The sequence below is a fragment of the Actinia tenebrosa genome, unplaced genomic scaffold (genome assembly GCF_029948245.1).
Source record: "Actinia tenebrosa isolate PJP-AT-01 unplaced genomic scaffold, QUT_ActTen_1.0 PGA_scaffold11__36_contigs__length_13525064, whole genome shotgun sequence".
Classification (NCBI taxonomy): domain Eukaryota; kingdom Metazoa; phylum Cnidaria; class Anthozoa; order Actiniaria; family Actiniidae; genus Actinia; species Actinia tenebrosa.
The window spans coordinates 7,999,494-8,012,197 of record NW_028292571.1 but is presented as its reverse complement, the minus strand read 5'-3'; the positions used below and the strand labels follow the sequence as shown (position 1 = coordinate 8,012,197).

The following is a 12,704-nucleotide window of genomic DNA, read 5'->3' as shown; positions in this document are numbered from 1 at the left end:
CCCTGTGAATGCTAAAGCTGCAATGACTCCGCCTGCAAGCAAGGTAGCCATTTATACATTAGGAATGTACTTTTCCTTCTGTAGGTAGTTCTTTGCCATGATAGCCCCACCCACGGCAGCGGTCAACTTGGCAAAGTTAGCGAAGCTCTTGCTTGGGTCTTCAGTAAAGTCTTCTTTGAGCACTTTCTTACCTACCCAACCAATACCCGCAACGATGGAAGTAATAATAGCTGCCTCTTCAACAGTTTTCAATAACGCGGTTGACATTATATTACAAAGCGAGAAGGTTATTCCATCACGGGTATTTTGCTTCTAGGCTCCTGCGTCACATGCACGGGTTCTACCTTTGGCTTTGCTGCCTTCCATTGTAAGTAAAGGCTACCTGCTGCTATGATGACTCCTAACGCGCCGATGACGTACCCAGGATTAATAAAGGATTCCTCTTTCTCTTCCACCTTTTCCTCTTTCTTTGCTTTGTTCTTTTTATTCATCTCCGCGAGCTTCTTCCCCGCGGCAACTCTGCCTGGAGATTTAGCCTTGGTAATCTTCTGCTCCTCTTGGGGCTGCTCTACCTTCGATTCACTCATTTATATCTAAGGACTTGAAGGACTTGATAAGTAACTTAAGGTAACCTGACCAAGTACTTAAGGATGACTTGATAAGTACTTGAGAATGACTCAAGTAAGTACTTAAGGACGACTTGACTAAGTACTTGAGGCGACCTGGGCAATTCCCGCGAATGACTTGACTAAGTACTTGAGGCGACTTGATCAGGTACCTCAGCAAGTGCTGCCTGGAAGACCTTTTCGACTTCTCTGTCCTTCTTGAAGTCCTTCCAAGAGGCCGTAAGTTCCTTCAAGTCGACATGCTGAGCTACGTGAAGTGCCGCGGAGGCGACTGCCATTAACTTACCGCACTTCAAAGACAACCACCTGCAGGTTATCTTAAGTTCTTGGGATATGACATAGTCATCTCTTATGTCCTTCTGGAGTTGCTCCACGTCGTCTATGGGCAGCGCAAGTCCAAGCAATTTAGTCGCAAGTCGGATAGCGGAGTCTGCTACGGCGTCCGTGGTCTTACTTGCAAGGGCGGCCTCGTACCTCTTATGGAACTTCTTAACTTCCTCTTCTGACAACTTATTAACCTGCTCATGGGTAAGTTCCTTGCCTATCATTTCTTTGCACTTCCCCGAAGACACAAGGATGTTAAGTTGTTCCTTAAGGTTACTTTCGTCTAACTGTGTGGGGACTTCATCTAAGAGCTGCACAATATCCATATACATTAGGAATCATAGATTCCAACCGTGTACGGAAACCTCAAAGAGAAGATCATCTTGGAATGTTGGCGCGTTTTTAGGTGTCGCATGTATTCGTGTAACTGTTCCTTGGATATCTCACCGCCGTAGTCGCTTAAGATGGTTTCCAGGTCAGACTTACTGGGCGTGTAGAAGACGACAAGCGATCCTATGTTTTCCCTGAAGGGCTTAGAGACGCTGGTAAGCTGCTGCGAGAGCAACCAAACGCTGATATTGTGTCTACCGCTGAAAGCGAGCTTCACTAATTCGGAGGTGCGCCTTTTTACGTCATCCCCGCAGGCAATGTCGTCCAGTACGAGGAGGGTTTGTGTATCTTTAGGGAATTGTTTGTGCCAGAACTTAAGGTGGCTGGATAACTCGTTGGGGTCTAAGATATCTACGAAGAAGTCGTCATCTTTCACTCCGATGCCCGTCCAGGTGCGGTTATTCACGTAGGTGGGGCAAAGCAGCACTATGTAGTCGAAGCGGTATCTAAAGGGTCCAAATAGCTGCTCCACGACGAATTGGGTCTTTCCGCAGCCGGTGGGTCCTACTATCAGAGCGTTACAAGGCATGTGATTCGGGTTCATTTATATCCCTTCTTTCGAAGGAAACTTGTTCCCTGACATACACGGAGCCCGTGGAAGCGCTTTAAGGAGGTACGACAGGTTGTCGAATTGGGCCTTTCCGCGGCCGGGGGCGCATTGAAAGGCATATCGCATTGTATATATGGAAGAACGGATCAGTGAAATACGTAGGCTGCAATCAAAGCTCCTTGGGGGCCTTACAAGGAAAGAGCTGTTCGATGGAATACATTGGCTGAATATGCAAATAAGGCTCTTAGAGGATCTCACGAAGGAAGAACTTATCGACGAAATAATATATGGAAGCAGTGCAAAAGGAGGTGGAATTCGTAAGGACGAAGAATGCGACGATCGAGGCGCTAGAGAAACGCGTGCAGGAGCTCCAGGCCGAGATCGAGAACATGAAGGCCGAAAAGAGGCTGGCGGCGTTGATCACCCTGGGCGGCTGGTTTAAGGATGGCGTCAAGGACTTTATTAAGTATCCCTTATAAGGCTTATTAAACACTTAGTCATAATGGGGTGCAAACATTGCAGCAAGGAGTTCAGCTCCAGACAAGCGTTGGAATATCACGTTAAAAAGAAGGTTTGTCGTAAGGCGCGTGAAAGGCGTTGTAAGGAGTGTAATCATCTGTTTAGCAGCGTACAAATGTTGGATTACCACGTTGATAACCGCGTCTGCTTAAAGAATGTGTGTGAGCGCTGCGAGGAGGACAAAGATGAAGAGTGGCATCGTTTTCGGTGCCGCGGCAATTACGACCTAGAGGGCGTGGTTTGCTACGAGCACGGCGACATCGCGGCCCGATGTTGTCCGTGCGACACCAAGCGGCGGTTAACGCAACGTAAAAAGGAGATAGATCAGCGCTTTGCGATGTTCGATCGCGTCGAAGGTGTGCGCTGGGAAGATAGGGAATATTGGGAGGCGGATTGCGAGCACTGCGGGTGTCAAAGAAGTGACCAGCATATTTGGCAGTGCTTGTATCCGCGGTCTGATCCGGTCACCTTTAAGAAGTACTTAAATACGTTTCAAAGTTGGAGCGGCCGTAACTTAAAAGATAAGATCGCCCGTTAGTAAGGAAGTCAGATCAGGGTTTGCGCAAAGAGTTTCAAACCCTGATCTTATTTTTATTTATTCTTAGTTAACTAGGTAAATAAAAATAAATAAGAATAAGGACCCTTTTGAAACGATCCTGCAGAGCCGAGAGGACACATATGCTGCCTTCCTAGTCTTTCAATATATGGACTGTATCACGTGCGAACCCCCTGCCGACTGCATCGTTAAAAAAAGGGAGTCATCCTCGCCGCCAAAGAGCGAAGGCATGACTACACCTACTTTAGGCGCGCCTAACCACAAAGAGGAGACGGGGCAACCCTCCTTTCGATGTCAAACTCCCACCGCCCGTTCTGCTTACCATGCGAGCGTAAATGGGTGAATTCCTCGCCCTGTATGACGTACCTGACCCTATCAGGCGCCCACAGGGAATACTCCACGTCGTCGTGCTTGAGGACCAGCCGCAGGCGGTTGATATCCTCGAAGACGACATAATTTTTTATTTCATACGCAATACCTTCTATTAGATCTCGCCAATGTATTTGCCTCACCATTATACCTATGGAATATCTTTAAATGCGTCTTTAAAGTGTCCGCGTTTTTAAAGCGCTTACAGCACCACCTACATGGTAGACGCATTCCTTGTGCATACTCCGTGATGGCTCTGCAGATGTCGTCGTAATCGTTGCTGATCATTACTTTATAACCATTTCTTTCGTATTCGTGCAACAGGCGGCGTTGATCCTCAGATAATACCCCATTGCCTTTTGGAGTCTTCAGCTCTACGCAGAAGCCGTTATATCGCACGTGTGCATTCAAGATAAGAAGGTCGGGCTGACCGCGTTGGTAGCCCTTCTGCCAGCACTTTATACGTTTGCCGTCCGAATCCTGCAGTTCACCTAGACCAGGGGTCACGAGCATTTGGGGGTAGAATCTGCGAATGTAGTCAACCACCTTTTTATGCAGGTCAAACTCATCTTCGATCTTAAATACCAACTTGTTTGGACCGTCAAACCGCTTTTCTATTGCATATCGACCGTCCTTACGCAGCGCGGGTAGGACTTCCTCAAAGACCCAATCCTGAAATGCTTCTGCCTTTGGTAGCTTTGAGCTAAATATCAGCTGATACAACCCAGGTTCGGAAATGAACACGGAATGTGGGTGTATAGTACAAGTGTCGTGATTCACGACCCCTTTTAACTCAGACAGCCTTTTCTTGTACTTATCCGAAACGTGAGTAATTAAAGCATCTCTAGCATTGGAATATTCCAACGCAGCTGCCACCTCCTTTCCCCTGAAGTACAGTTCGTTGCGTTGCACTATGCATTGCAGTTTGGTTTCGTTGTTTTGAAATACGCGAAGCATATTATACGTAAGGAATATTTTAATAGGCAACGCTCTTTAGCTGATACATTTCCACGCTTAACTGCGCGTCAGACACCACGAAAACGTAGCAGCTTATCTTGTCGCTGTTGCCCGCGGAGGCATTCTTTGTGCGCTTGATCTCCAATGTTATGCCATCCTGCGTATTTACTAGACGTAAACCCTGACCGTGCATGCTTTCGTCGTTGGTGGTGCGCATATCGATCCATAACGCATATTTATCCTTAAAGAATTCCTCAGGGCTAATTTGGTCGCCAAACTTGCACATGGCCTCTCTGTACACGTCTGCGGGCTTCATTCCCTGGGAGTAAACCTTGTTGGGTACTCCGTTGACACTTACCCCCACGTTAGTAATGTTGGGGTTGTGAAAGGCCTCGGAGTCGCGCTTGCCGGGGTCGCAGGGGTTCGGAAAACACCAACATCAGCCCCGTGAGACTTCTTCGGGGGAGGTTGATGCTTTGGTTAATAACCTCATCCGTCTTATCCAAGAAGCTGAACGTCTTGTACATTACTAGGTGGTCGTAAAGGAATGCCTTTCCGGAGCTGTATTCCATACCGGCGCTACGGGCCAACTCTTCACTGTACACGGTTTCGTACTGCAGCTCTAAGTTGGTAATAGAGTATGGGGTTGTTGTGGTAAGTGCAGTGCTTAGCGCACCAATCATGTTATTAGCATCTGCTAAAGTTACTTCAAACTGTAGCTCGGATAACTGTCTCGGGTAATACACACCGTGATTTGTAATCACTTCAAAGTCCAGTGGTATGACATACTTGCTGCCATAGGCGGTCTTTATTCGCTTTGCGTCTGCCACTGCGGTTTCTCCGCTGCCGTCAGTAGGTTGCGTTTTCGTAGGTGTGCGGACCTTACGTAGAATGACACTACCAATTCCTTGTTCTATCCTTTGCGCGCGGTCAAATGCTGTTAACCATAAGTCTTTGTACGTGGTATACAGATCGTACCTATTTAAGTCCAGCAAGGATTCCCCGGCGAACTTTACGCGCATCTTAGAAACGATGTTGCGACCCACGTTGTTAACGATAATCCTTTCGTCTGTGGGGCTTGACTGCACCGCTAGGTCGAACCTTAACGCCAAGGTGCCAGGAACCAATACTAGGTTATCCGTTAGGCGGGGTACGCCTACGTACAGCGTCTCCCCCGGCTTTGCGCTAGAAGGTGTGAATGTTACCCGGTGAAAGGTGCGTTCTGCCTTTAGTCCGCCAACCTGCTTAGGTAATACGTTGGGGTTTAACTTTGAGCTTATCATATATAATGGAAGTAGAAGGAACGGATTTTGACCCCCTTACCGAAGAAGGCCAAGTTGACATTAACGACGAAGAATACGACGCATGGACTAAAGGCGCGGAGTCCGACCCCCTAATCTACGACATGGCCTTAGAAAATAAGTACGGCAGTAGGTGGAAAAGCTTCAAGACCTCCTTGAATCGCATGTGGCAATCAAAGAACCGCGGCAGCCCCGTCCCTGAGTACTTGGAACTTCGAAACATAGACGAGCAGGAAGCAACCGCGCGGGAAACCGTAGAGTGGGCAGCGCAAGAGCTAACGCAGCGCTATTCCCGCTTTGAGGCTGACGACGTAAGGCTCACAGAACGCGGAAACAAAGTCCTCATAAGCGTCCAAGACCTGAGATTTCCCGACAAAAACCGCTGGACGAAACCGCAACCCCTCTTTGATGAGAATGGTGACGTTAGGGGTGACGTCTCAAGATTAAAAGGCTTTCAACTAGCTACCCGAAGTGCGTTAGAAAGGTTGGCAACCCTGAATGAGAGGGTTGCATTAGAAAAACGCGTCGAGGAGCTGCAAGAAACACTGGCGGAAAGGGAAGCAGATTACATGAGACAGAACCGACTGCTCCTTGATGCTCAAAAAAGAGAAATCAACGATAAAAACCAAAGAATGAGAGAAATGAGAGAACAAAAAGAAAATGCCCTACGCGAAAGAGACCAAGCCCAAAAGGCCTTCGAGCTCGCCCTGCAAGACCTGGACATGAGCAAGGAAGAAGCCAAGGACTTGCAAACCACCATAGTCGGCTCTTTGGAGGAACGGCGGCAGTTGGTTGCCGAAATTAACACCAAGGAAGAGCAAATCCGGCAAATGAGCCAGGCTATTGAAGACCTGGAGGGGCAAATAGAGCGGCAGCGAGAAGTAGTTGCGGACCAGACTCGTCCCGAAGAGGAAAGGGAGGCAGCCCAAAAGGAAGTGGAGGCCCTCAAGGTACGCCTTGCGGAATTACGGGCGCAAAAGGAAAACCTGGAAAAGGAGTTGGGGCTTACCACCAAGGAAAAGGTAAAAAGGGCCCTTTTGAAGTATGGCGTTCCACTGGCATTTGCGGTCGCTATTAGCACCGTAGTAGGAGTTATCCTATCCGCGCTTAAGGCTACAGGCGCGGGCGTAAAGAAATTAGGCAATGGGCTGACGGACTTGGGAAAAAAGATGGCAGCCGGTCTTCCTGGGCTGCTGGGTTCGGTTGTTTCCTTGGCGCTTAGGGCAGGCGGAGAACTGCTAAAGTTTGTGGGGAATAACATTTGGATCTTGGTTGTCGCTATTGGAGTGGTACTCCTGAAGAAGATGAAGGGTTAATCTTATCCTTGTGTATTACTGGGGGCTTATCGTCGTCGGGCGCCCGAGGCGTCTTCGACTGGGGATAAGTAAAGATAGTATTCGCACCGCCTTGATAATGCGGAACTAGCTGCAGCACACTCATGGTGCTAATGGGCTTATGATTCCAAACAGCATCCGTCGGAGGATCTTTTGTCGGGGCGGCATTTATCCGAAGGTAGGCAACGTCGTTGGGAAGAACCTGAAGCTTCGCATATTGACAATTGGCTATCATATGAAAAGTTACTGGCGTTAAGTCTTCTCCGCTTTTTGGAGGGGGCTCCGACGAGAAATGAACTGGGTTCCTATTGTTATCTTTTTTTCTGTAGGGTAGTAATGGGTGGTCATCCTCATCAACGATCCTAAACCCGACATTACACGAATACCCCGTCGAAATGCTAATGGTACACATGACCAACCCCAGGTCCCCAACCTTTACCCACAGCCCGGTGTCATGCCAATGCTGTTCTAAGTAGTCCTTCTCCTCCAGGTAATGGAGAAACCAATCTTCCTTCGCGTGTGGGTTCATATATTTCAGCAAATAAATTTGCTTCTAAAGGCTAAGCACCGTAAGAGTGCTGATGGTTGCGTGGTTATAGATAGTATCCCTTTGATTTTCTATGCTATTTACCGTAACCTTTCCCGTATCGTCTACTCTTATCTGCAGCTTTACCTTCCCATGGCAATCGGCGACCATGTGGAAAGTCCAAACGGAAATATTCTCGGCGCTCTGGGGGTTGGGCTCTAACGGAGAAATGCGCAGGCTCCCTGTTGTTTGTCTTATTTCTCATAGGCTGAAGTATACCCTTGTCATCTAGAAACCTAAAGCCCACGTTGGCGTGACTACTCGTGCCAATGCAAATACTACAAAGGATTAACTTCTTTCCCGAGTAGTTCAAATTCACGGACATGCCCGTGACATCAACCCAAGATGCCTGGGTGTATTTTTTCTCGCCTGTGTAAGTCGTATAGACACAATCTACTCCAGCTACGTAGGGGTTGTTCATCGCCATATATAATAACTCAGACCAACGCCTGCGGTGGCTAAGCCGGCCTTTAGTAAGTTATGGTCATATTCCTCAGGTATCGCAGGCAAAACATTCTTTGATGGTTTCTTAACTACGGGTACCTTCGTTTCGTGTGACTTTTTTGGCTCCTCTACGAAGTGAGGAATGCCCTTGGTCATGTCAGAGTTCACATCATTTGCCCCAAACTTCATATCCTTAGTAGCTCGTTGAAGTTTGTTGTTGTAACCCACGACGGAATTGGCGTTGATAACCAAATTACTTGGCATTAACCAACAACCAGGACTCAAGGCGTAATTTAGCCGCACTTTAGATTGCTGTACCGCAAGTTGATACCTTTGAACTGATTTAGAGATCTCATTCTCGATAACAGCACTTTCGAAGAGGACAAGGAATACTTGTTGCGTTTCCTGCGACGCACCACTGGCATCTACGATGGGGCTGCGAGTGCTAACCTGTGCTCCTAGAATGCAGTAAACAAAGGCTTCGATGCTGCGGTTAATCCTTGCTAGGTTTTTCAGTCCAATGCCCTTTGCGGCAAAGAAAGGCGCCCAAGCATACTTCTCTTTGCTCTGAATGAAGTAGATTAGATTTCCCTTTGTTCCACTACCTCCTAAGTCTGAGAATTCGTAGAAGCTAGGATATCCCATGCCCGGCGTTTCTATGCTGGCACCAACATACGAAGCATAGGTGTAAGTCTCTCCTAAACCATGGGCGGCACCCTCTTTGTTGCGAAAATCAGGGTTGGTAAGCTTAAACTCATTCCTTAATCGCTCCCATGCGACTTTGTCATATTTGTTATCCTTTGGGTTAAAGACAGTGTCACCAGGAAGCGGCGCTCCTAACTCAAACAATATCCTACGAATAGTAAAAGCAACGTGGAATCTTAGGAAAGGAACATGGAACATATCCGCGGCTATACCGCATCCTTTAGTAGCAGCCCAGACATCAAAGTTTAACTGCTGCGGCCAATACCGCATGTTGGGACCTGATAACCATTCTCTGGATTCTTTCCCTGAGGTATGGTTCATGGCAGTTTCTCTAAAGATGTCTCTGACTTTTGTCTTGAAAGTCGTAGGACCCACGGGGATTTCTAAGGAGGTAACCATCTTAGCAAAGTCATCCGCTCCACCTTTGTTGTCGTAAAATGGGTAATTCTGGGTGGTCACTAATAGATTCTTTGGGAAGTTTGGCTCCTTTTCTACCGTCTTAGGATGCTCGGCGGTCGCCTTTGGCTCCAAGTCCGCATGACTGTACATTCTTTCGCCGTTGAAGTAAATCCCATCGGGTCTTCTTTCGAACTTACTAGGGTCTGCATGTGGAAACATCTCCCTAAATGCTCTCCAATTCCAGTAGTCCCTGTTGTCATGATGTGGCTGCTCCTCGATGTCATTCCCAAAAGCGTCGTACATTAGTATATATAATGGATGTTATACCATCAGCACCTCCACTTTATCCTGAACTTCCTAAGGAACCTAACGAATTAAACGCTGAAAACTTTCGTCTTAATAAGTCAAACTTAATCCTGGCTTACTTGGAAGGGCAGACAAAACACTACGAAAAAGTTAGGAAGAAATACGTTAGAGCCCGGAGTACGCTACATAAGATCTCGATAACTTCAGGGTCCATATCTGTTGTGTTAACGGGCTCCGGCGTTGCTACTTCGCTTACTGGACCGGGAATAATTGTTGGAGTTCCTTTGGCCGGCGTTGGGGCAGCCTGTGGTATTATTTCTGCTGTTGCTACGGGTATTATGAAACAGTTGTCAAGCAAAATATCCAAGCATGACACGACAATAGCTCTGTCTAGGGCTAAAGTAAATACGATCACTGACCTTGTCTCAAAGGCTTTGCGTGACAGAAAGATAGACGACGTAGAATTCTCGCTTATCTTAGCCGAAGAGGAAAAGTACGAGAAATTAAAGACGGACATAAGGAATAAAAAAACAGTCGTAAGAGATCTTTCCGAGGAATCTCGCAAAAAGATCTACCAGGAGGCAAAAGAAGAGCTTCAAAGAAAGCTTGCTCAGTAAACATCTGCTTTGAAAAAAGCAAAACAGGATTCTATTTACATATCGAACGTCAGTCTAGAAAATATGCAAATTAGAGTGTAAGACATAAATATAATAATTTTCAGATACATAAGCGTCCAGATGTGTCTGGCGTTCGCTTGTGATCGTGGACTTTGGAGCAGCAGCAGTAAGGGGGACTCGCGGAATCCAAATCACCAAACATCGAATTTCACGGGTATTACCTGCGTTTCAGGCCCCTCTAAATGTATGCGTCGGCAGCGGGTATTACCCGCGCGATGATTCCCTTACTGCTGCTGTGTTTGCGAAATCTATGTATTAAGTTAAAATATTTGTGTCGCAAACGAAGGTTAAAATATTTCCTAGATATAGATGGACAACATCGCGCGGATTCAAAACAAAACTGTACGCAAGCTGCGAACCCAGGTATTGGATCGTTTGGACGCCGACTTCGCCTTAACGACATTCACAGAAGGAGACACAGAAGAAATCATGGATGAAGAAAGAGCCGAAAAGATAATAGACCTGATGCCGGAAGGTAACTACCGTTTACAGTTAACGTTTATAAAGTATTACGACGGCGACTGGGTAATAGAAAGAGGCCGTAACCCTATTCGGGCGTCTGGTAAGCAGAACCTGTTTGTCTTAAACAAGCACACCAGGCCCGGAGCGCTGGTAGGCATCGACGCGCTGTTCTGCGAGGTTGCTTACCCTGTTACGGTAGTTATCTACGGTGCGTATGAGATCAAAGAGCCAGACGTTAGGAAACTCAAGCCAATGCGACATCCCGGCAACTGCGTCGGGAAACTGGTAAGGGAATTCTTTGAAGATTCCGCCCGCGGAGGTAAGTTAACTCCGAAAAGAAAAGAAGCCATCAGGAAATGGGAAAACGCCACCTACAAAGCTGGGGCTACGATAGACAACATCAAAAAATTAGAAACTGCCTTAGAAAGGCGGATACACGTGAAAGACATCACAGACGGGTACATTTACCCTGGGACACATAAATACGGGGGCCGAGGCGCTCCTATAGTCATCTACCAGCATAACGGACACGCTTGGCGAGAACTTCGATTCCCGCGAAAGAAAGAAACCAAGGTCTACGAAACCTCCCCGTTGGTGAACTTGATTCATGAGAACTCAATATGGTTAATGGATTCGGAAGGAAGCCAGTTTATGACCCAAGACGGCACTTTGTATCGCCCGGATATCGAACACCAGCGCATCCAAAGCGCCTGTGAAACCCTTGGGGAAGACTTCTCAGACGAGGTCCTCAGCTCTCGTAGTTTGGACTTCTTAGCTGCAAAAAGAAGGAATGGGTGGAAACCGACCCCCAAAGAATTCAAAGACATAGCCAAAGCCTGCGTAGAACACGGCCACGGCGGTCTTTGGAACATGGAGTACGACGAGGAAGAATACGTGTCCTTAGACATGAAGCACTGCTATCCTGCGTCAGTTAAAGGCCTGGGAGATTGTAAGGAATATCACGACCGCTACGGCCATCCAGATTCACAGTTCTTTCGTGTGTCCTTAGACGGCAGCTACGACGCGCCAGCTACGGGATTCGTAAGGCTGACCTCTTGGAAGTTGGCTAAAGACTTGCACCCCATAATTTACGCATGGTACGGGAAGCATCTACAAGAGAAAGAATGGATACCAGTGCCATTGTTAAAGTTCTTTGAAGAGCGTAAGCTCCTGAAATACACAGCGCATGAAGCCATACTTTGCCATAGCGCCTACACGAAGTGGCTCCCAGAGCACAACCCAACCGCTCGAATTGTCATAGGCAAATTTACACAGGGCGCTAAGGAGGGAGAGAAGCACATGCAACGGCGTTTAATAACAGACGAAGGAGAGTTAAGCTTCCTCATAAAACGTGCCCACGATCAAGGAACTATGGTGTCTGTAGAGAAATGGGATTACCTCGTAGATGATGAGTTGCATAAATGGAATGCGCTGTGTTACTACCAGGACCATCGACCGCAATATTATCACCTCCGCGCCAGTATGCTCGCATATGCGCACATTAACCTTCTCGCAATGCTCTTGCGGTTTGACAAAGAAGATGTTCCACGCGTAGCCACGGATTCTTTGTACGTTAAGCCGAGCGTATTAGAAAAGATGAAAGAATTCTACACTGCCGATGAACTCGCAGAAAGTGGACAATGGCGCGTTAAAGATGAGGAGATAAGAGCCTGGAGGACACGTGTAGAATATCACGGAGAACACACCCGCGGTTCCATTACGCCGACGGAAGAGCCACTGCCCTCAGTTGCGGACCCTATTTCCTACCAACGCTTCTCTTACCTTTACGGTACGGGAGGCAGCGGTAAGACGACGCGTGTGTTAGAACTCTTTCCTAAGATAAAGGTGCTAACGCCAACACATCGTTTGGAAAAAGAACTCTGCGAAATGGGCCACGACGCGCAAACTTACCACAGCTTCTTTCGCTGGAATGGCCAAAAGTGGGTGCCGGAAGCTATCCACGACATACCTCCCGTGATACTTTGGGATGAAATCTGTACCGTGCCCTTAGAAATCCTGCAGGAGTTCGTAGACTTCCTCCGTGGAAAGTGCAAAGTCGTATTTGCCGGGGATTCATGTCAACCACCTCCTATAGCCGGAGAAATGCCCCATGAATGGTTAAAAGAACTAACCACCAAAGGTGGTTACTGTGAAGAAATTAACACAGACTACCGTAGCAAGGATCAAGTGAGAAAATTA

General features: G+C 47.4%; 2 protein-coding genes across 16 annotated transcripts in view; both read right to left on the bottom strand.

The window, feature by feature from the left end:
• The window catches only part of LOC148912443 (uncharacterized), a 141,054-nt gene that overhangs the window by 28,524 nt on the left and 99,826 nt on the right, over positions 1-12,704 (bottom strand). For 6 of the 15 annotated variants that reach the window (XM_089027238.1, XM_089027237.1, XM_089027239.1 and 3 more), the window contains exon 1: positions 3,332-5,574. The exons of the other annotated variants lie outside the window; for them this stretch is intronic. In XM_089027238.1, the coding sequence (XP_088883364.1) occupies positions 4,657-5,574 (918 nt within the window). In that variant the 3' untranslated portion in view covers positions 3,332-4,656. Of the gene's footprint in view, positions 1-3,331; positions 5,575-12,704 lie in introns of those variants that run through there. 15 annotated transcript variants of the gene reach the window in all.
• On the bottom strand, positions 7,881-10,030 carry LOC148912449 (uncharacterized). Its single transcript, XM_089027232.1, has 2 exons — positions 9,786-10,030; positions 7,881-9,505 (listed from the first exon to the last, which is right to left on the bottom strand). The coding sequence occupies exon 2, from the start codon at positions 9,361-9,363 to the stop codon at positions 7,930-7,932; it is 1,434 nt and encodes a 477-aa protein (XP_088883358.1). The 5' UTR covers positions 9,364-9,505; positions 9,786-10,030; the 3' UTR covers positions 7,881-7,929.